Source organism: Phocoena sinus, chromosome 10 (genome assembly GCF_008692025.1).
Source record: "Phocoena sinus isolate mPhoSin1 chromosome 10, mPhoSin1.pri, whole genome shotgun sequence".
Lineage (NCBI taxonomy): Eukaryota > Metazoa > Chordata > Mammalia > Artiodactyla > Phocoenidae > Phocoena > Phocoena sinus.
In genome coordinates this window covers 11,330,982-11,353,818 of record NC_045772.1, presented here as the reverse complement: position 1 = coordinate 11,353,818, position 22,837 = coordinate 11,330,982, and the positions used below count along the sequence as shown (strand labels likewise).

Here is a 22,837-nt window from a genome sequence, read left to right as displayed (position 1 = left end):
GCAGTATACCATTTTAAAATACACATTTTAGCACCAGAATGCATGTATTTTAGCTACAGCAGGTAGCTCCCTGCTCTCCGAGTCTCCTCGCAGATGACCATCTAACCAAGGCAACTTTCCCAGTCATGGAAAACTAAGGGCTGGTGCTCATGGCAAAAACAGTGTCAGGGTGAACCACTGGGCCCAGGACACCCCCCTGGGGCTGCCTCACATGCCATCCACAACTGAATGGGGAACTCTTCTAGGGTGGGACCCCAACAAAGAACTCAGCCTGTAAAGTGCCTGAGGGCCCATGTTGGAACTGCGGTCTATATTTCTAAGCGACCACTCCAAAACGTGATGGGCCCCGCTGTGTTCCCACACTCCCACTCACCCAGGCTTCTCTGCCCTCTTGGTGGGTGAACCCAAGTGATGCCAGTAGGCAGCAAAAGGTACCGCAGAAGGGTCGGCTTCACAGAGCCAGGGAGTGAACAGAAAGAGGCCAGGCCCCTGCCTCAGACCATTCCTCGCAGAAGGAAGGAAACCGTGGAGGACAGGGAATGTCCCAAAGACAGCAGGAGAAGCGCTCAGCTCCCGTGCTCGTCCACAGCAGTGGGGGACCCTGGCGCCTATGCTTTTGGGGTTCCACTGGGGTTTATTTTTTTTTATTTTTTTTGCGGTACGCGGGCCTCTCACTGCTGTGGCCTCTCCCATTGCGGAGCACAGGCTCCGGACGCGCAGGCTCAGCGGCCATGGCTCACGGGCCCAGCTGCTCCACGGCATGTGGGATCTTCCCAGACCGGGGCACAAACCCGTGTCCCCTGCGTCGGCAGGCGGACTCTCAACCACTGCGCCACCAGGGAAGCCCTCCACTGGGGTTTAGAAGTGAAGTGTTGGCTCATCTTTCTCTTCTATGGCTTGTAGGTGATTCTAGGGCAGGGACTGAGTCCCATCCATCTCCAGATCCCCCAAAAGTCCATGCACACAGCTCGGACCCAGTGCCAGCCACCAGGTAAAGAAAGTGGAAAGCGGGCTTTCCACTTCTGAGGGGCCTATGAAATCAACCACACCGAGAGGGGCCAGACATTCTGCCCTCTCAGATCTTGCTGAAATGTCCCCTTCTCAGGGGTATCCTTTCTAACCTCCCTATTTCATACTGCTACCCCCTCCCTGGCACACCCTCTGCACGCCCTGCTCTGTTACCATCCATCAGACCCCTGGATTTCCCTAAGTGAACCTCTTTCCCACCCCACTAGAATGTAAGCACCCTGAGGGTAGGGATTTTTGTTTTACTCTCCAAGTCCCCATTTCCCAGAACAGGGACCAACACTTTGCCCTCAGCGTCTCACCCTCTGTGTGGGTCCCCACGTTAGCCCCCTGGGGGCCATGAACAGCGGAGGTGGGAGCACCTGCTCCCCCTGCTGGTGGCGCAGGTTTCTGCACCCCCCCCCCGCCACCGCCTGGAGGGAGCCAGGCACAAGGCTAGGGAATGCGTGCCAAGCTCCCCCAAGGACGCCCTCACCACCCTGTCCCTGCAGTTGGCACCAGGCTCCTGCAGCTCTGCGAGCATGCAGCTGGGGAGCAAGGTGCCAGCCTCCTCTTCTCGGCAGTCTTGTCTTAGGAGGATTCTCCTGGGGTCTCCAGTGCCTGGTTCTGAGGGTGGGGCCGGAGAGGGAGTGGTACCCATCCACCAACACTGTCCACCCTCACGCCCCCCTCCTCTTGACCACTCGATCTTCTTATATAAACAGCAAAGAGCAAGGAGTGGACAGGCGGGGCACCTCCAGGATGCCCCGGGGAAGGTGTCTGGCCCCAGCCTTTTGTGATCTCTTTAGGAAGTGGGTTTCTTAGCATGTCTTTGGCCTGGGTCCCAGTAACCAATTCTGGGGCAACTGGAAATGTCCCCTCCGTGTCTCCTTGGTTGTTTATTGTAGATCTTCCCTTCCGGAACAGGGGCCCAGAGACCCACAGCTTGACGTGACCAGTGCCTAGGAAAATGCCCGGCAAATTGCAGGCCCCTATCTTCCGAAAGAAATGACTCACTGGGAAGATGGCTGTGGGAGGGGCCCGAGGTGTTCGATATGTGGCCGATGCCCTTCCCGTGTTATCTCACTTCTCACAGTGACCTCGAGGGGCAACCGAGCCACCACCTCCACTTCCTCCCGGCCAAGCTCAGGCGGACGCAGGGAGGCGGCGGCTGTGGGCCGGGCTCTGGCGTCCATGATTCTGACTCTGGTTCCTCAGTTGTAAGAGTGGGACAGCGAGACTCCACGTTGTAAGGATTAAATTAGCTAATATGTGTAATGTGCTCAGCTCATGTAGAGACATGGCAGGTCATAAACAGGAACCAGAGTTAATTTCCATTATGACTGCTATCACTGGGACAGACCCAGAATCTGCCTACCGCCAAAGCCAGCACCCTGCACAGCACCCCCACTCCCACCAAGAGGGCGACTGAAAGAGGGTGATGACCCTCTGGGGCCCTGGAGCTGAAAGAAGCTGAGACCCCCGGGTGAGGGTGACAGTCAGAGGCAAGCTTCAATGCCAGGCCTCGGCCCGCAGCCCTGATGTAAGGGGCAACGAGGAACTTCTATGGGTCTTTAATCAGGGGAGTGAAATGATGAAAGTGGTGTTTTAGGAAGATTAATCTGGCAGCAGAGACAGGATGGAAAACAGTCAAGCTCAGTGCAAAGAATTATGACTGCTTCCCGGCTTGCTGAGAGGAGGGTCATTAAAGGAAAGTGGCCTCGTTCTTGGCTCCCTGGGTGCCAAGCTCAGGGTTCCCGGCAGCTGGGAGGGGCTGGGTCTTTATCAAGAAGAGGAACCCAGGGTAGCCGGCAGAGGGCACTGTTTTTGCCAGGGACAGTAGCCATCACCAGGGAGCTCTGGCTGAGGAGCAAGGTGGACAGCGGGACAGGCAGCAAAGTCGAATCTGCTAGAATAAGGAGAGGGCCATCAGCCCCCTGGCCACGTGGCAGATTCCAAGCTGAGCACCTCAACTACGGCAAGTTGTGGGGTGGGCTCTTGCGGGGAGGTCCTTCGGGGAGGTCAGGACACCCACTGTCACAAGCACCAGCTCCCCCCACTGGAGGCTTGCTCTGGAAGCAGAAGCCAAAGTGTAAAATGGCACCAGGGCTGCCCCGACCAAGAACGGAATGAGCTGCTGCTTCTCCATTTTTCTCATTTTATTTAAAGCTGTCACGATAGATTGGAAGGGCTCAGGCCACTCTATCTTCTCCCACCTCCCGAGGAGACGGAGCCCGCGGCCAGGTTCCATCGTGGGGAATGGTCCAGCCAGCCCCTCACACCAGCGCCTGGAAAACCTCCAGCTTCTCCCGGTACAGGTGGTGAAACTGCTTGGCCAGGTAGTGGAAGGGGGCTTTGTAGTTTTCCATCTCCTTCTGGAGAGACAAATTGAAGAAGTCAGTTGGTGGGTTGTAGGACTGTCACAGAGAGCTGGCATCGCCCGCTCTTCCCTCCTGCCAGGTGCTCCCGCCCTCTGCCCCAACTTCTCCTTCCCACCACCCCCACCACTCAGGGCAGCTAACTACCATTCCTCCCATTTTACTAGAAGGAAACTGAGACGTGGAGAGGTTAAGGTCACGTGCCGAAAGCCACACACTTGCCCGTGATGGAGCTGGGTCTGAACCTAGACCTGTTCCTGCAGGAGCCTGTACTTTTAGCCACTCTCACTCTGTGTGTGACAGGATGTTAAAATGAGACTCTTTCTTGCTTAGTTTTGACTGAGGCTCCAAAGGTCAAAGCAAAACAACCGATGGCAAGGACCTCCACACTCTGGAGGGAGGAGCAGACAGGATGGAGGTCGGGGAGTGCTGTGGCATTTCCCCCAGGATGCGGGCGCTTCTCCCTCATCCTGAGGTCAGTGGGAGGGTCCCAAGAGGAAGCCTGCAGCCCGGGGACCTCAGGCCAGTGCTGGACCCGGGCCTGGGAAGCATCAAGGTGAGGCTTGGCTGTCTGGATGGCCAAGCAGGAGAGGGCAAGACTGGGGATGGCCTGCAATGCCTCCTCTGTCAAACTGGGGCTGCAGCAACGCTTCCCTGCACCAGCAGCGGGCCCAGTGGAAGCCCAGCCTGGAGCTGTCTTAAAGGGGACTCCGTGGGGATAGCCTCCAGGAGGGTGATGGGTCCCAACGAGAATGGACGGCCCGGAATTGAGGTCGCAGGAAAGGTGAGGAGGTGTCCTAGCCTGAGGAGGTGTCACCTGTGAGGTGGAAGCCGCAGGTGAGAAAGTGCCCCTGATGGGCGCAGGGAGGTTATCTCTGACACCTGGCAAGTCCAGAGGGGCCACAGCAGGTCCCAACAGAAGTGAGCTGGTGGGGAAGCACAGGTCCAGAAACACAGATGCAGCATCCTGGCCCTGCTTCCCACAGCAGGCTCAGGAGGCGAAGCTGACTTATACGAATTTTGACAGTCACTCAGGACTGGGCATTTTAATAAGTGAAATAATGAATAATTTGTGACTAAAGGTGACCAAAGGATGTTTTTATTATCTGAGAGAGATCAGAAAAGTTCTGGAACTGCCCTAGGTTTTCTTCATCTGGTAGGAAGAACCAGCCCTATAGGTGAGCCTGACAGGCGCTGGAAGAAAGAAAATGGTACCCTCTCCACTTAGCTATTGTTTCTCACTCTCTATGTGCGCATCCACGGGTATTTTAAGTTTTTTTTAAAGGAATAAGTTGGCAGAAGAAAGCACCCACTACTTTCAAGACAGTAGCTCAAACTATGAATGCACAAGAACCTGTGTGTACGGATTTTCAAACAATCCGTAGCTGGTGGCAAAAGTGCAGCCTTGATAAGAGGTAATGAAATAACCCAACAAAACGGAAGGATTCCAAACCAAAGGATGGAACGAAGCCGTCAAGCTCAGTGGCCTTTGTTTTATAGACAAGCAGTCTGGGGCCCAGGGGTGCAGTGGCCCAGCTGTTTTACGCAGGCCCAGTCTAGAATTCAGATGCCCCAAATCTGAGAAGGGCAGCCTTTTCACTCTGCCAGCTGGGGTGACAGAAGCACGCAAAAGGAAACCAGTTTCCTGCAGAAAGTTACCGGACTTTCCTGTCCCAAAGGTGGAGGAGACCAGTCACCAAGAGCAGAACCAGAGGTGGCAGTGCTGAGAGGGTGCCTGAGAAATGAGAGGACGGCTGGTGGCCCAGACGAGTGTCTATACTCAACTCATGACTGCCAAGGACCGGAAGGCTGTCACTCTTCAGCAGGACGTAAGAAGAATAACTCAGTTATATTTGCAAGACACTTTTGACTGTAACGGAGCATAACGTCCTAGGCTACGCCAAAGTCAAATAGCAAAAACGTTACGTCAGTTGCCAAGTACAGTTAAGCATTGAATGGGAAGAGAATGAGGCCTGCAAGGCACATGCACAAGGATTTCTAACTGAGTCTGAAAGCTCTTGAAAGCCAGATCTTCGGAGAACGCAACATAAAAAGTAGGGAATTCAATGGAGGCAAGTCTCTTTATACACATGGAGTGCTCCTGAAATAGCAGATGTAAACAGAACCATTTTCCAAATGCATTAGGAGGGCTTGCTAATGATAGGAATCCTTTTGTTAAACGATGAATCATAATCTTGCTGACATCGGTTGACAGCTGTAGAGTAGGTCTGCTCTGCGTGAAGAATCTTTAGAGCAGGCTCAGACTAGTGCTTAATCTGGCCTAGAATTCTGCCCCTGAGACTCCCAAAGTAGGCTCTCTGGGAGGCCAGAGCCCCTTCTAGAAGGTTATCAAGCTGGACAGGCTGGCCTGTGTTCTAGTTCTGGTTCCACTGCTCATTAGCTGGGCAACCAGGGAAAGCACACAGTCTTTCTGAGTCTGTTTGTCATCAGTAAGATACGGATAGCAGCAGGACTGTTGGAAGCCTAAATAGACAATGTGTGCAAGACATTTAGCACACAGTAGGTGCTCAACAAACCTCAGTTCCCTTCCCCTCACCTTCCTGCAAGGGAAGCCATCCCGATGGATCTTCCCTGAACTCACTTTTATTTAATACTGTCCAACTTCTTGCAGTAATAAACAATGCATTTTAAACTTTTAACTGCTGTTTAAAGAAATGCTCTTAAATTTTTTGGTGTGAAAATGCCAAATATTGAGGGGTGTTAGAAAGTCAAAGAGAAACACAAAGACCTCGAATAGCCAAAGTAATCCTGAAAGAGAACAAAGTTGGAGGCATCACATTTTTGATTTCAAACCCTATCACAAAGCTATAATAATCAAAACAATACGGTCCCTGCATAAAAACAGACACGAAGACCAATGGAACAGAATTGAGAGCCCAGAAATAATTGCCCCACATATATGGTCATCTAATATTTGACAGTGGAGTCAGGAATACTCAATGGAGAAAAGATAATCTCTTCAATAAACGGTGCTGGGAAAACTGGATATTCACATGCAAAAGGATGACACTAGATTCCTATTTTACACCTCCCAGAAATTAACTCAAAATGGATTAAACAGTTGAACTTAGACTTGAAACGAAAAAAAACTCCTAGAAGAAAACATTGGGAAAAAGATCCTTGTCAGTAGTTTTGGCAATAATTTTATGAATATGACAACAAAAGCACAAGCAACAAAAGCATAAATCAGTAAGTGGGACTACACCAACCAGAAAGCTTCTGCACAGCAAAGGAAACCATCAACAAAATGAAAAGGCAACCTGCAGAATGAGAGAAAATATTTGCAAACCACACATCTGATAAGGGGTTGATATCCAAAACATACAAGGAATTTGTGCAACTCAACAGCAAAAACACAAATACTCTGATTAAAAAATGGGCAAAGGACGAATAACAGATATTTTTACAAAGAAGGTATTCGAACGGCCAACAAGTACATGAAAAGGTACTCGTAATTATTACCGTCAGGGAAATGCAAATCAACCACAATGAGGTATCACCTCACACCTGTGAGGATGGCTATCATCAAAAAGGACAAGAGGTAAGTGTTGGTAAGGATGTGGAGAAAAGGGAACCCTTGTGCACTGTGGGTGGGTATGAAAATTGGTGCAGCCACTATGGAAAACAGTATGGAGGTTCCTCAAAAATTAAAAATAGAGCTGCCATATGATCCGGCAATCCCACTTCTGAGTATGTAAACAAAGGAAACGAAATCACTTCCTTGGAGAGATAGCTGCATCCCCATCTTCACTGCCAAGAGAATAGTCATGACAGTAGTCAAGACATGGAAACAACCTGAGTGTACACTGATGAATGAATGGATAAAGACAATGTGGTACACACACACACACACACATGAATACTGTTCAGCCATAAAAAAGATGGAAATCCTGCCACTTGTGACAACGTGGATGAACCCTGAGGATATTATGTTAAGTGAAATAAGCCAGCCGAGAAAGATAAATATTGTTATGTTCTCACTTATGTGTGGAATCTAACAAAAAACAAACTCAGAAACAGAGAGTAGACTGGTGGTTGCCAGGGGTGGTGGGGACGGGGGTGGGAGAGACGGGTGAAAAGTGGTCAAAGGGTACAAAACCTCCAGTTTTAAATGAGTATGTTCTGGGGACGGAATTATAAAGAAACAAGAAAGTCAAATGGCCATGTAGGTATCTCCTTTAGGTCTGCAGGAAAATTATGGCTGCATTAGAAAGAGAGGAGGAGATGGGCTTGGTGTCAGGACTTGGCTGCGTTCTCAAATGGCATTTGGTTATACCTCCTTTTTAATTACAGCTTTCTTAACCAAGCTGCCGGGTGGTGCTTTTGTTGGCATCAACTCGGGGAGGGGGGACTAGTTAACTTGCACAGTTAATACCAAGTGCTTAACTGCAGCCTCGTCAGACATCATTTATACCCTCACCGTTTCGATCGTGTAGTGGCAAACACCTAACCAGAGTTTAAACATGCAGCCCAGTGGCCTTTGGTGATGGAAGTGTTGGGAGTGGGTGTTAATTTCTGAGTTCCGTCAAGAGTTCCAGGGAACGTGGGATATTGGGGTAAGGAGGCAACTTCATAAATGTGAATGAGGAGGAGGGAATAGGAAGATACTGTTTGTGGTGGGAGGTACAGCTTACTGCTTTGCTCAAAGGTGTCCTGCATAAGAGATGGGCAACCCTCTATACAGTAAAAGCCTGCTAATTGGAACTTCACTAATTTAGCATTTGTGATCATTGCACCAGAGGCAAAACTGACATTTATCTCTGCACAATCTAGGAATACGAGGATTTAGTGAGTAATAATAGCATAAATGAGATTACTAGAGGGAATATTTATATTTAAAAAAGCTAACATTGACTGAGCATTTACTATGCCTCAGACTTCGTGCTAAGTGCTTTTATATTCACCATCTGACTTAATTCCCATATTTATTACTCAACGAGGGATATATTTTACTATCCCCACTTTATAGGTGAGGAACCTGAGGCACCAACAGGTTAAGTAACACACGGAGCGGCCCACAGCTAGTCCCGCTATTCACCATCGGAGGTCAGAGCACCTGCCTGCACTTGCTACTTTCCCTAAGGAAGCATGCCGCTTTGAGGGGGTTTAAGAAATTCACATCCATACGGCAACTGAAGAGCAGCATTTGTCAAATTTCACAGATGCGACAACAAGGGTGCCTGTAGCTTAAGGAGAGTTTGAGTAGAAAACGACCTCAGGGCTGTTTATTAAGTAGCCCACTGACTCTCTGGGAGGACCAAGGAATCAGTCGGGGCCGGAGGCCACAAGGCCAGGAATGAAGTCCAAGTTACCACCATGGATGTTTCAGGCTGTGCCAGACATGGCAAGTCTCCCCAGCAACCCCGGGAAGGGGAAGGGGCACTGCAGCTGGCACCTTGGTCCCTGCTGGCTCTGAAGTGGGCGTTTCTGGGCGGCTCCCGCGGGGGGGGGGGTGTCTTGACTCCCTTCCAGAGTAGCACACGAGTGTTTCTGATTGGTGTAGCCTGGGTCACGTGCCTGCACCCTGGCTGCAGGGAGGCTGGGACCTCAGAACTCCCCACGTAGGAGGGAGCTTCCCACAATGCTGTGAGCATGCCCAAATCATGGTTATCGGGTACTGAAGGGGCCGCGAACAAATCCCTCTGACCGCCCCCCTTCCCAAGGGCTCTTGCTGAATACACCAGAGACACTCTGTGGCCTGGTGTCACCCTGGGGCTGCGGCACGGTGGGGGCAGGGAGCACGGGAACCAGAAGTCAGGGATCCTAGTCCTGGCTCAACCCTTCGTGAGTCAACGTGACTCACGGGCCAGTCACTTCACCCCAACACAAAGTGGGGAATGGGGGCCAGCTCCTGGATCATGGGCTGATTTTGAGAGTCTATGAAATGATGTGGCAACAACGCTGTAACCCACGATGTCTCCTGCCAACATCAAGTGTCACTGCAACCAAACACAGTACACCCGTGTTTCTTCCTAATTGAGATGCAGCTTTCCCCAGGGCCGGCTGGCTGGCTGATCCGCTTGTTTGTAACCCACGAGTGACTCTTGCTATACTGAGAAGAGATCTCGGGCTGAGGGTGTATACATCAGCTCCAGATTAGGCTCTGCATATGGTGGACTAACGGCTCGATGCGTGTGAGGTCATGTGAGAAACCGCTTCCAGCCGAGGTCTGCTCCAGACTTGGCTACGGTGCAGGCGGAAATACTTACCACGGATGTTTCAAAACATTCCAGGCCTTGGCCCAGTGCCCACGCCCGGGTCTGGGCCGACTCCACCACTCGCCTGCTGGCCAGGTCTGTCTTGTTCCCCACCAGTACACCTACTCGAGAGAAACAATCGGAGCATCGCGTTTAACCGTGGCCGTCTGGGAGGACAGCTGGAGAGATAAAAGAGCAAGCAGCCTCATTCTGAGGTGCGTAAGACCTCATCTGAGAGAGGCTCCCTGATCCGAGGTGATGAACACGACCGGAGACCCCGCACCGGCCCCCGAGGGCGCAGCGGAGCGGGAGGCCGGCGTCGGCACCTGCAGCTTTCGCTCAGCCCCTCTGCTAGACCTCCCGGGTACCTGTCCGCCTCCTCTCCCTGAGGCTGCAAACCGTGAAGGCGAGGACCAAACTGATGTGAGCATTTGCGACCATTTCTAGCACATGGAGCAAACTTTCAAAACGGTCATTAACACTAATCTGAGGGCTGGGCTCCGAGTCAGGCATTCAGAGGTAATTTGGCTCTGTTGCCAGCTGCATCCGCTGCGGCTAATTTTTGAGCCTGTCTCTGGAGATCGCTTTCCCTGGTCTCTAATGAGGAGAATTTGTTGATCTCACATAGGGATGAAAAATAAACTGATTGAGAGCATTCAGAAGTGAAAACGGGCCTTGCATGTTTACTGGTGCCCCACATACAGGAGAAAATGAGGACTGCTTCCCTGGGGTTAGCTTTCCGGAAATAACAACTCATATTCCTATCACAGCACCTTCCCCCTTATTATCTTGAGTCACCCCATAACCCTGCCGGGGGCGGGGGCGGCCTCAGCAGGCCCATTTTACAGACTCACAGAGGTGGGGCAACTCACTGAGGTTTCCGTGGTTGCTGAGGCAGAGCCAGGGTACGGTCTAGACCATCACACTCAAAGACCAGGGCACCCTTTTTTCTGCACCCACAGCCATTTCTGCAGTGACCTTGTGCTCCTGAACTTGAAGGTCAGGGGTGCTGCTGGGAACCCCGGATGCCTGCAGCTCGTACCTGGGAGGGTGGCGCCTGGCATCTGTGACCGAGCCTTCTCCAGCCACTTGCTGCAGCTGGTGAAGGACTGCTCGTTGGTCACGTCGTAGACGAGACACAAGACGTTGGGACTCTCCCACTGTGCAAGGGGGACAGGATGGGGACACGTCACTGACAGTGAAAGTGACTTCTGGACGGGGGAGGAAACGTGGCCTTCTAAGGGAAGGGACACGTGGGCAGAGGGAAGTGAAAAATTCTAAAGGGGATGTGAATCAGAAAACCGAGCCACATCCACAGAAGAAAACGATTCACCCACAGGAATGAATGGGAGGGCTGGGCGAAGCGGCGGGGAAGGCCTAGGTCTGGGATGGTGACGGTGAGGGTGAGAGCTCGCATCCGATTGTGAAACCTCCCAACTTTGCAGGGCTGGTCTGAAGATCCCTACTGTGTAGCTGAAGAAACTGAGTTCAGAGAGGGTAACTGACTCGCCCAAGTCACACAGGCTTTAAACACCAGGGTGCGGCCGAGGCTTTCCTCTACCCAGAAACGCTTTGCCTGCCCCGGTTCCATTAACTCATTCTTCTACTCATTCTCATAGAGGGCCCACTATTACGCAAGGTGATATGTTTTCTGCTTTGCAGGCCTGAAAGAGCATCCTTTCTTCGTTAGCCACTCACTGGAAGCTGGTTTGCTTACATTTTCCTAAGGGCCGGCTTTTCAAAAGGCAAAGGACACTTTCTGCTTCTCCTGCAGTGTATCAGCCCTAATCCAAACCAGACGAGCAACTGGACAGGGTTCGCTGTCCCAGTTAAGAACCAGTGCTATGCTCTCAGGGGCTGGCGCCTTCAGGGGCTGCTCAGACCCCTGGGCCATCCTGCTGCCTGGCACGGGGCCGCGGGGCAGCCCTGCTTAGGCTGTGAGGCTAAGCTGTGTGCGTGTGACTCTTGGCGATGCCCCGGTCTCTGGGGACCCCCATCCTGCACAATTAGAGGCTGGTTCATCTCTGGGGTGTTGTCACCTCCCAGGGTGTGAGGGAGAATCCTTTTCCCTCCAGCTGTCCTTGGAAGGCCAGCCCAGAACTGGCTCTGGAGGCCTCACCCTCCTGCCCCTGAGGCAACACTGGCTCCCCTCCTGGAGGTGCCCAGGATGGGAGGAGCTTGGATTAAATTGAAGATCCCTTCACACCTTTACTCCACAGACTCCAGAGCTCTAGCTAGAGTCACACTGACCACCCCTGTGCACATGCAGGAGAGACCTCCTTCCTCCAGGCCCCAGTGAGGGGACCCAGCATGGGCAGCGCGGGACCCTGACTTGTCCAGACACATCATCTCTTCCGCTGGGCAGCGCTGGACAGTGTATAAGGGAGCGGCGTGGGAAAACACCAAGAACTGATGTGTGAGGCCAGCCCTGTGTGAAATTACCATCATTAGATCTATTTCTCTTAGGCGAAAAAACAGGGTGGCAGTTTCTATTAAAATCTAGCTGTTCTTGGAAAGGCAGGGGAGGGCTCTGGAGATCGCAAACCTTCTAAGTAGCTCACTGGCCCACATTAGCGGAACCGTTACCTTGGAAGGTACAGCAAGCTGGATCCTAAGAGGAAGGCTGGGCGGGCTGGATGAGCCTGGGGCAGCAGCAGGGGCAGGTCCCAGAGCAATCCTAGGTGGGACGAGGGGGTGGGCTGGGAAGGTAAGCCTCACTGTGGGGCCTCTAGGGCACCCCCTAGCGGGGAAGGAAATCTTTGCTCCAGACCCAAGAGGTGGAGGAGGGCTGAAAGAACACCCCCAGGAGGGCGTTGCTCCAGAGAAGGGAGGCCCCGGAGTGGGGGGCTGCGAGGACCGCGGTGCACAACTCTGGTGCATTGGGAGTCAGCCATTCCAGGCCCGGGGGAAGCAATCACGAATCACATGCAAGAGCTGCTCCTACCTGCCAAGGGGCCACCAACCCCAAGGCTGGGAGGAATGCCCCTTACAGGATGTTGCCACGGTAGCTTCTCCTGGTGGCTGTAGTGAAGTGAAATTTCTGTGAGGGCATCGTTAAGGGGCAAACCTTTGGCGGGAGGTGGTGGTGATAGGAAAAAGACTGAATGCTACTTGCCAATTTATCCAGCATTTCAGAATACAGCTCCTTGCCGGCCGAGTCAAGAATGAAGAGTTCCTGGAATCAGAAAGACAGGTCCCAGGAAAGCCTACACATGGGGAAACCCGTCTGCAAATCCCCGCTAGGACTCCCGGCGCACCTTCAGGGTGACACACGCATGCACACGTGCACACACATTTGTCTTTTGTCCAAGGCACGAGGAAGACGGTGGGAGGAGCAACGACGGTTTCCCACCCCAAGTGGCTCTTTCTGGGCGGCATCTCACCCCTCCTAACCCCGAGTGCAAAAATACCAGGAACAAGCCGACTTCCCACCTGGCAGAACAGAGTGCTAGACAGGCTGACAAGTGCTCTGTTTTCCAAAAGGTCATTCTGCACTTTGTTAACGAAATTGATTTTCAAATCTTAAAACGATCCTTTTTAAAGGAGGTCACCGAGGAGGCCTGGGGAAGGCATTTAAAGTAGGACAGTCTGTCATGGTTCTGGGTGGCTGAGGTGTGATTCTAGCAGAGGGCGCAGGATGACCCTTCCTGCCCGTGTCCGAACCTTCACCGGCCCAGGTGAGAGCCCCTCCCCAATGCTGCCATTCCAGGAAGTCTCCCCTAAGTTCCCCGTTAATTTCCTGCTGGCTCGGGCCTCTGGCACACGCTGTCTGAAGGTCAGCGACCTCCTTTGCTTTGCTCATTGGTTGTCGGTGCACTCATCTTATCCCTTCTCACTGTATCCGGGGTACTTAAAATTGCTTTTTGCTCATGGACCTCTTTAAGAATCTAGCAATTCTTAAGGCTTCTCTCCAGAAAAGCACATGCAAACCTAGCATGTTGCAATTCAATTTCAAGGGTCGAGGCTTCCCACAGAGGGACCCAGGTTGGGAACCTCAATACTCGGTAAGTTCTGAGGGTAAGACCCAGAGCCCAGTCTTCCTCATGTCCTCTTCCTCATCCCTTCCATACAATGCTTCCCGTGTTCCCCCCAGCCTGTTCCTGAATGCTCAGACAAGTCTAGGCCAAGTCCTGGCACCTTTAGGTAGCTAGTCAGACATGAGTGGGTCTTGCCCCATCCTGGACGGGGTCATCTTTCCCTCCCCAACCTGGACACTAGTGATCAGAACCCACCCAGAGATCCTCCCTCTTCTAGTCAAGGAGCACCAGCCTTATCAGGACCAAGCAAGATAAACCTACCAGCACAGGTCGGTGCGGGTGCACCAAGACCTAAAAGGTGCTCAGGGTAACCTGGGGTTCATTATGCCGTATTTGTAATACATTAGCATCGCGGTTCAGGTGCTCGTGAGCAAGCGCCTGTGCAACTAGGAGAAAAGTTACGGGACCTAAAGCTGTCAATCAACTTGTCAGTCAAATGGACGCAGGACACAGGGAGGGACCACCACTCTCAAAAGCCCAACCTCTACCCCACTGCGGGCTGCTTCTGGTTTCCAGACAGCCCACTCTCATTCGTTCTTGGGAGTGCACTCTTGCTCTGCTTAAGAAAACTCTCAGTACTTAAAACCATTCTATGTCTCTTGACTGAAATCTCTCCCTTGAGAAGGCAAGAACTGAGGAAATCGCTGTCCCCCTGGTGCCAGCACTGCCTCGCTCCGTGACCACGGAGCCCTCGGGCGCAGCTGGGGCAGCACTGAGCCCCCTTGGGGCAAGGGCACCACTCACCACACTGTCCCCTGTGTCAGGGACTGGCACCGTCTTCACCACAGATCCACCCCTGTTGTCTGTGGAGGAAAGGGAGAACACGCACGTCAGGGGTCCCAAGGGGACGCATGTCTCCGGCTCAAGTGTCTGTGCTCTGGACTCACTTCTGGTGTGAAAGTCAGAGAGGCCCTAGTCTCGTCCAACCTCCCTGCCCACGAGCGAGCTGTACACGGTGACACACACTGCCCGTGCCCCGTGGCTTGTGGCCATACAGTCAGGCCTCTTAGGGCTTCTTAAGGGACATTGGAAAGTCACTGCCCCAGGGTTATCTGATCACTTGTCTTTAAGCCTCCGCCAGGCCTGTGATGCCCCACATCTCACCAGGGTGTAGTTCTTCTGGAAATGGCTCCGTCGCTGCGGAAGATCTGGGCAGGGCGGTCTTGCCCACGGTTGGGTCTCCTGTGAGGTCAGAGCAGAAGAAAAACACCGCTTTCCATCCCAAGCTGACTAGAGGCTCTCCCATTCTAGAACGCTGGTCTAGAAACCGAAACCTCAATGAGTTCTCAGGGAAAAGGTGATTGAGTCTCATGGGAACTTGCCTCCGGGGTCGCTGGTAGGGCAGCGGGTCCGTGAGACCGATCTTCCAAACCCATGACGGTCAGTTCTCTTTTCTTCCGGGCTAATCCTTTCATCTACAAAAACCCACCCAGAAGGTAACAGAGCTGAGGAGAGCTTCTGAGCATTGGAAATAGAACTGACACTCTTCCACTGAAACACACCCGACGGGGAAAAACCTGTCCCTTTCAACTTGAAATTACTTTGAAGTCTTGAAGGTAAGGAAGTGTGACCAGGTACAGACTTACAGGTTCAGCTCTCTCATGGAACCACTTTGAGTTTACAGCGTCCATCCTGAGAATCCTGCATACTTTTCTGGGGTGGCGGGGAGAGGGTGAGAGTTGGGTGGGTTTCTACATTTAGGAGAAACAAAACGTCAGGGCTACATTTGCCATCCTGAAGCCCATTTCCAAGTGACATTTTCCACCTCCACCTCCTGGTAACCCATCTGCGACCACTGCGGGCCCATCTTCCCAGGGCCTCTCCTCTAAGTCTATCGGCAACAGCCCACTGGTTCCTCTAAGCCCGTCTCATACCTACCGGCTCCATCTTCTCGGCTTTCCTTTGTTAGTGGAGAGCCCCATAAGCTGGTACCTGGAAACTAAAGATCTATGTCACAGTTTCAAGTCTGAGACCTGGACCTTTCACAAGGTGGTCAGGGGCAATTTATTCTGGAGCTCCTCCCGGGCCCCCAAGGGTGCTGGAGGCTCTCCGTGCCCATCCTTAATTCTCCTGCACCCTCCCGTCCCACCAGTGGCTCTGCGTGGCTTCCTCTGATACCACCCTGTGTTCATCTACAAGACCTTTTCCACCTTGAGAGTCTCACACTGATTCTCCCTCCATCACCCAGCGCCCTGGCAGGACACCTGTCTGCTGCTTTCTCACCCCCTTGATCCTCAGCAAAATCACCACGCTCGCATCCTTCTGCTTGCGTCCCTTGATGCAATCGTCTCACCTTCACCCCCGTTTTACGGGCGGCTTCAACTCGCCTCTTTACTTGACTCCTCGATAGCCTGCCGCCCTGTTCACTTTTCATTTTTGACTTTTCTCACCTATAATTTTCTCTTGGGAGACAATTATTTGCCTACTCGTGGCATTTCACGTTAACTCCTCCAGGACTGAGTGAGCTAGTCAGGTCTTGCTTTTCTCTTGGCCACCATTTCTTAGAAGGGAACCAACACGGGTTGAGCCTGTCATGGACCCATTCATACAATCTCATTCGCTCCTTCCCAGCCCCCAGGTCCCAGCCTCCACCCCCCGCTGGGGACTATCATTAACCTCATTTGGCTCAGAGAAAGCTGGGTAACCTGCCTAGGATTCCAACATCGCCCTCTCTCCGCCAGATCCCACTCCTCTCCTAGAGCTCAGGGAACCTTCTGACCCATTTCTAACACTGCCCCTGCAGGTCTTCATCCCCGCAGCCTTCCGGGACACCGGCGGGGGTGGGGGGGGGACCGTGGGCTGGACTTTCACTGGGTACCCATCCATCTCAGGGCAAACAAGAGCACATCTCGTGCAATGACTGCAGCCACCCTCCCGACTTCAATTTTGCTTCTGAATCCGGTTGGAAATTGGCTCTTCCTGCTTGTGAAATTCCCCACAGATTTGTTCTGGTTAATTTCATAACTCTTGCTTCCCACTGTCAGTCAGAGTCACCCACACTTCTGGAAAACCTCCTGTGTCGGCTGAGGAGGGATCCGAGTGAGCCCAGGAAGGCGAGACCACTGATAAAACACATTTGCAGGGCAACAAAATGACAAGTGCAAATTCAAATAGCACAAGCTGAGAATCAAGGCGTCTGAGGGTGCAGGGAGAGAAGCTGATGAGGGGTTTCATCAGCGGGGAGGACTTCCCTGGAGGAGGCTGAGCCCAGGGGTGACGGCGGGGGGTGGGTGCACTGCTTGATGGAGAGGGTGCCATCTGCAAGGGCACGATGCAAGGTCACCTGCGACCTCATAATCGCCAAGTCCAGTGGTTTTTCCTCAGTTCTCATGCTCCCCAATGCCTCTGAAGGATGAATCGGCTTGAAGCAGCATCCCGCCCCCGGCAGCCCTCTGGCCCCGGGGACCCTGCACCGGCCTGGTCCTCCGGCTGCTCTGCCTGCCTCCCAGATGTGGACACTCCTGTGGGCCTGTCCTTGGTCCTCTGCTCCCATCTACTCGGTCCCACTTACTCTCGTTACCTCGACTGTCACTTCTCGTGCCAGGATCCCTCTCCCACACCCTTTGTGTTTCCCACACCCTGTGGGTGTATTCACTGGAATGTCAGGCCTTCCACCGGATCTCAGTGCCTACAGCCAGGCTGGGTCCCGAGCAGTCTCGCCCATTTATCTTACTTGTTCTCTTCACCACTCTCGATGTCCCCAGACTTCACCCACGGTCACCTCTGAAGGCTCCTTTTCCTTCCTCCCAAGTCCAGTCAGCCTCTTCTTTCCTTACATCATTCTCTGTGTCTCCAGCCCACATCTCCTTTGTTGTCATGACCAACACTGCCCTAGTTACCTCAAACTTCAACCTGGGCTCCTGTCTCAGCCCCGAACCCACCCATCCATGCTCTGCCTTGTGATACTGGAGGTGGGACTCTGCACACGTTTCTCTTTTGCCAGGGATTTCCCGTCAGGCTCTGCCGATGTGAGTTCAAGAGTAAGGCTGGAAGGCTGGGGGCGGGGCGGGGGGGACTTGCTCCTTCCCCTTGGCTTTGCTGTTTCTCTTAGTGTTATCCTACTGACGGCCCTGACCCAGCAGCAAAGGTTACTCGCTGCCTCCAACTGGGTTTTGTGTTTTTGCACTTCTGGACCAGCCTCACAGATACCAGCGTCAGTGGGCAGCGTCCCCTTCTCAGAGATCTGCGGCTCAGCTCCCAGCACCCTCCCGCACTTTGAGGTTCTGACAACCTGCCCTCTTCCCTCTCGTCCCGCAGCCCTGGGATGAGGCTCCTTCCTGCAGTTACTCTCCGTGCTGCCTTACTGTCCCCTTTTGTCTTTCCAGTCCTCCAGTACCTGTTTAATGAACACCCCACACTAAATCCTCACTGTCGAGATACCTGTGTAGTTCCAGCTTTTTGCCTGGACCCTGCCTCGTGTAGCACTTGGTACCAGGAGTGGCCTCAAGACACAGACCCTCAGCATGGTCTGGAATTGGTTTGGCGGTTTCTCACCCTAAACATGGGGCTGAGCTCCTGGCCAGTGGGCAATGGGTCCTAGTGATGGGTGGCACGTGCTGGCATCACACACTGGGTACCACCCCAGCCAGGCCGTGCCCCCTCCTCAGAGGTCTGGATCCCAGCTCAGGGTTGGGGGAGGTTCTTCTTCAAGCTTCTGACGACTCTGACCGCCACCCACCAATTCTGTGTCATCACAACGTTGTCTTCTGGCTTTTTCAGTTCTCTGACACACACTGAACCAATTCCATATATTAAACTCTCTCTGTTGAAATGCCTAATGTATTTTCTGTTTTCTTGACTAGGTCTGGACTGAAAACACCTCCCAACTGGCCCTCTCTCCTTTTTGTTTTCCTCCCTGCTCTAACCCACCCTGAGCTTGGCATCAACAGACAGATCTTCATAAAACAGTGCTCTCCTCCGCTGACGCTCTCACAGAGCCTGTCAAAGGATTCTTTCCGCTGTATGCCCCTCCCCACCTTCCAACTCTGTCTCTGACTATCCCTTACACAAAATCTGGGCTCTACAGTCCTATTCTCTTGATCCCTGAAAATTCCTCGAAGATAACCTCCTTTCAAGTCACCCTAATCCAAATCCTAATCCTGCCCAGTCTCTGCCAGGCAAAGCTCCAACATGGCCTTCCTGCCCAGCCTCTGAAGGTCGTTTCTCACTCCTTTGTCTTTACCTGCGTGGCTAGTACAGCTCACTGCTGGTGGCATGAGACTTGACATCAGAGCGGCCCTCCAGGGAGTCAGGTTTATCATCCCCATGTATGTCAAGAGGCAGTAAGTACAGCATGGTACTCAGGGCACAGACTACAGCTCCATTGCTTATGAGCTGTATGACCTTGGGTCAGTAATCTCTCTGGGCCTCAGTTGCCACATCTACAAGATGGGGATAACAGCTTCTATCTCATAGAATTGTTATGAGGATTTAATGAGTTAACATGTACAGTGCCCGATATATATTAAGTAATATTTACGTGATTTGGAAGCACATAAAATATAGATACATGTTAAGTGTTGTTTTCTCTCCATCTGAATCAGAACAACTAGCAGCTGTGCCTTGAGGTATTTCTCTGGGATCAAAGGGCATTCGATTCCTGTTTCTTGCGTTATAAGCTATTATGCACAACTCAGCACTTCCTTGAGTGCGGGGGCTGGCCAGGTTCACCCTTGTGCTCCCAGTGCACCTTGCGTGGCAACTCACACATACTAGGTGCTCAGTAAATATGTGGACTGAATAAGCACTTGAATTACCAGGTCCCTCGGTGACTAGTTATGTGAGAGAAAAAAGGCAGATTGACTCCATTTTAAACAGTCGGGGGACTTCCCTGGTGGCGCAGCGGTTAAGAGTTGCGCTCCCAATGCAGGGGGCCCAGGTTGGATCCCTGGTCAGGGAACTAGATGCCACATGCATGCCGCAACCAAGAATTCGCATGCCACAACTAAGGAGCCAGTGATCCACAACTAAGGAGCACACGTGCCACAACTAAGGAGCCCACAAGCCGCAACTAAGGAGCACACCTGCTGCCACTAAGACCTGGCATAACCAAATAAATAAATTAAATAAATATTTTTAAAAATGTGGTGTTTGTTTTAAAAAATAAAGAGCTGGCCAGTGAGGGGGCCTGTGTGGCGAGGGTGGGGTGAAGAACGAGGTTTTGATGGGTGGTGGAGGTAGGGCTGTGTGCAGTGATTCATTCTGCTGAGGTCTTTTGGCCCCTGAAAACTTCCAAGAGGAGATAGACACCCTTGATGCCTCAAAAGGAGGCTTCAGATTGAGGGCTAGGTTGGAGTTCAGGAATGACTTCCTAGGCAGTGGATGAAATCAGGTAAAACTAGTACCTGAGGGTGTGGGTATAAAGAAGGGCAAGGAGTCTCGAGTTGAGGCCTGAGGATGGTAGAGTGTGGGGCTAAGAACAAAGCCCTGGAAATCAGATCACCTGAATCTAGATCCCAGCTCAGCCAAATCCAGCTGTGTGACCCAGGGCAAGTGTCCTAACCTCTCTGGGTCTCAGCTGCCCCATCTGTAGAGGAGAATGACAATAATCCTGACCACATAGGGTTGCTGAGATGACCCGTGGGGAGGGTCTAGCACAGTGCTGACACATAGATGGTGCTCAGTAAGTTAGCCTCGTGATGGGAGTTGATTTAAAAGAGAAATAGGAGAAAGAATAGTCAGAGAGAGAGGCCCATTTAGAAAAAAAAATCTAACTTCAGAGAAAAACGATCCCACCTTATCCATGAGGAAACTGAGGCTCAGAAAAGTGCTTTGTCCAAGAGGACACAGCCAATCTGAGGAACAGCAGAATTAATTTTGTTACACAATACTGCCCCCACTGGTGCTCTGGAAACTAGAGGCTGCTCTCGAGAACCATTAATTTCTTTTGCTCAGTATGATATGATTGACTATGGTCAGTCAACTTTCTGTGTGACCCTTTTATTTCCAAATTGGAAAAGTCATTAAAAATACCATCCTTTTTGGTCTGGAAGAGAGGAATCAAAAAAAGGGACCTCTTTTTCCTCTGCATAATTTCTCACTGCTTCTTTCCTGAACTGGTCAGATAAACCCAGAAAGGTCACAGGTTTCAACAGTAGCACAAGTTAAGAATTTTGCAGGTAGGAAGTTAGGAATCTTAGGCCGATCTCGGGGTTGAAATCCTGCCTATGACCTTCCTTTGCTAGGGGGTGACCTTGGGCAAGAGACTTCACCTCAGTGCCTCGGTAAAGTCAGAACAATCCGGCACTTACCCCAGGGTGCTACCTACTGTGACAGGATTACATGAAATGCACGAGCCTGACAAGCAGTAAGGACTCAGGAAAGTACATCTGTGCTAAGCAGTAAGGACTCAGGAAAGTACATCTGTGCTCTGTGGTCCCGGGTCCGTAACCCAGGCAAATGTAAATGAGCAGTGTGCATGCCACACAGGCATTCATTCTACAAATATTTATTGAGCACTTACTATGTTCTACATATATGTTCTGGGTGCTTGGGATGTATCAGTCAGCAAAACAAAGATTCCCACTTTTGGGGGATTCAACACTTATGTCCTCCTGACCCATGAGACAGTACTGTAACTTTGGATCTTAAAGTCAACACACATAGCTTTTTGTAAACTCTGGTCACCTGTACATTACTGTCTCCTATCCCTGTTTGCATAAGACTGGGGTCAGGAGAAAAATCCCGTAAGTAAAGACCACCAAAGTCACTGATGCCTAACTTTGGGGTACAGCACCTGGTTTAGTTGAAGCACTTATGGTGTGCTTAGCCTCATTTTCTTAACAAGTCTAGTCCTCCTGAGTACGGCTCTAATTGGTGACGGTGGTCTCAGAGTACGACAGGGAGTGAAGGAAGCCACCTGGAGCTACAAATGTGCTCTGGAAGATAATTCTTCCACGCCTAATGAAATTTACTCTATCAGTAATTGCATTAACTCGCCTTTGCGAGACAGAAAGGGAAAGAGGGTAGACAATTTACGTGAACAAAAGCTCTCGACAATTTATGAAGTCTCTGGACTCCGGAGACTGTATTCACCCGCAAGTTTTCAGACTCACCTGCCAGGATGCATTTGGCTGCCAGCTTCACCATGGTAACCAACCACCTCCACGGACCAGACAGAAGAGCGGCTGCTGGAGGCGTTGGTGGCCCTGCCTGGGAAGGGGAGTGGGGAGGGCTAGCGTTCAAGGGGCCTGTGGCCGCGGTGGGGACAAGGACAATGGGGCCTGGACCCTCCGGACAGCCCGCGGGGAGGATATCGTGCGCTAGGGTCGCAGTGGGGCTCACAGGAGCGCCAGATGGGGCCAGGTTCAAGGCCTCAGAAGGCAGCCTGGAAGGTGCCAGCGAGGCGATGCGGCTCTCGTACTCGGCCCAGCCCCTGGCAGTGCGGTCCGGGAATAGTGACCCAGCACCCCTCCAGCCTCAAGCACGGAGACAGATGCGCTCTCCAGGAAACCATAGCCCGCCTGCCCCGCCTCCTCCTCGTCGTCCTCCTCCTCGTTGACCGTCGATTGGCTGCCATCAAAAGCTCCCACCCCGAAGGCTCACGGAGACCAGTGGGAGGGGGGGCGTGGCTAACAACATTTCCTCGCAGGATAATTCGTAGTAGTATCTGCTCTTCTAGCTTATCTCGCTTGACTAATAGTTGTAGGAGATGTCAATCATCTCCGCCTCCCGCCCCCGCACAGCCTGAAAGTTCAGGGAAAAGCGGTTCCAACGTCGTGCATCCAGAGGCGGTGTTAAAAGAAGCTTTCTGATTGGCCAGAGACTGGCTTGGACCATCTTCGGGAGGAATGGGGACTCGTCGTATCCTCCTGCCCTTCTGGAGGTGGGTTCGCCCACGAAGTGGGCCGGTCGGGAGGGCGGGAGGCTGGAGCGTCGCTTGCCCCGTGGACAAGGTGCTGTTGCCCAGGCGGAGCTTTGAGCTGGTTGGACTGCGCCGAGGTTCTTGTCGCTCCCCCAAGTCCCAGATTCCGGGGAGGGCGGCCGTACGGTGCATCAATCTCGCAGGGGAATCTGATTTTTAAAGCCCAGGGATATTATGCGCTTTAAAATGTAAAATATGAAAGTGTTAAAAGTGACGTCTGTGGAACAAAGACAAGTGAGGGATGTAGAGGAGTCGTTGGACTCAGGAATTGGAGGCTGTACTTTCCTCTGAGTCCAGCCCCTCTTGTAAAATGGACAATGTGTCACATACCACATA

At 52.2% G+C, this 22,837-nt stretch overlaps 1 protein-coding gene across 1 annotated transcript; it reads right to left on the bottom strand.

The window, feature by feature from the left end:
- Window positions 1-3,154: 3,154 nt before the first annotated feature.
- On the bottom strand, window positions 3,155-22,055 carry IFT27 (intraflagellar transport 27). The gene is given in 10 exon segments (XM_032646422.1): window positions 3,155-3,380; window positions 9,614-9,723; window positions 10,644-10,761; window positions 12,717-12,776; window positions 14,383-14,426; window positions 14,429-14,441; window positions 14,743-14,768; window positions 14,771-14,794; window positions 14,797-14,820; window positions 21,693-22,055. Coding segments are annotated over 10 exon segments (552 nt in total). The 5' UTR covers window positions 21,727-22,055; the 3' UTR covers window positions 3,155-3,281.
- Between the last annotated feature and the right edge of the window lie 782 nt (window positions 22,056-22,837).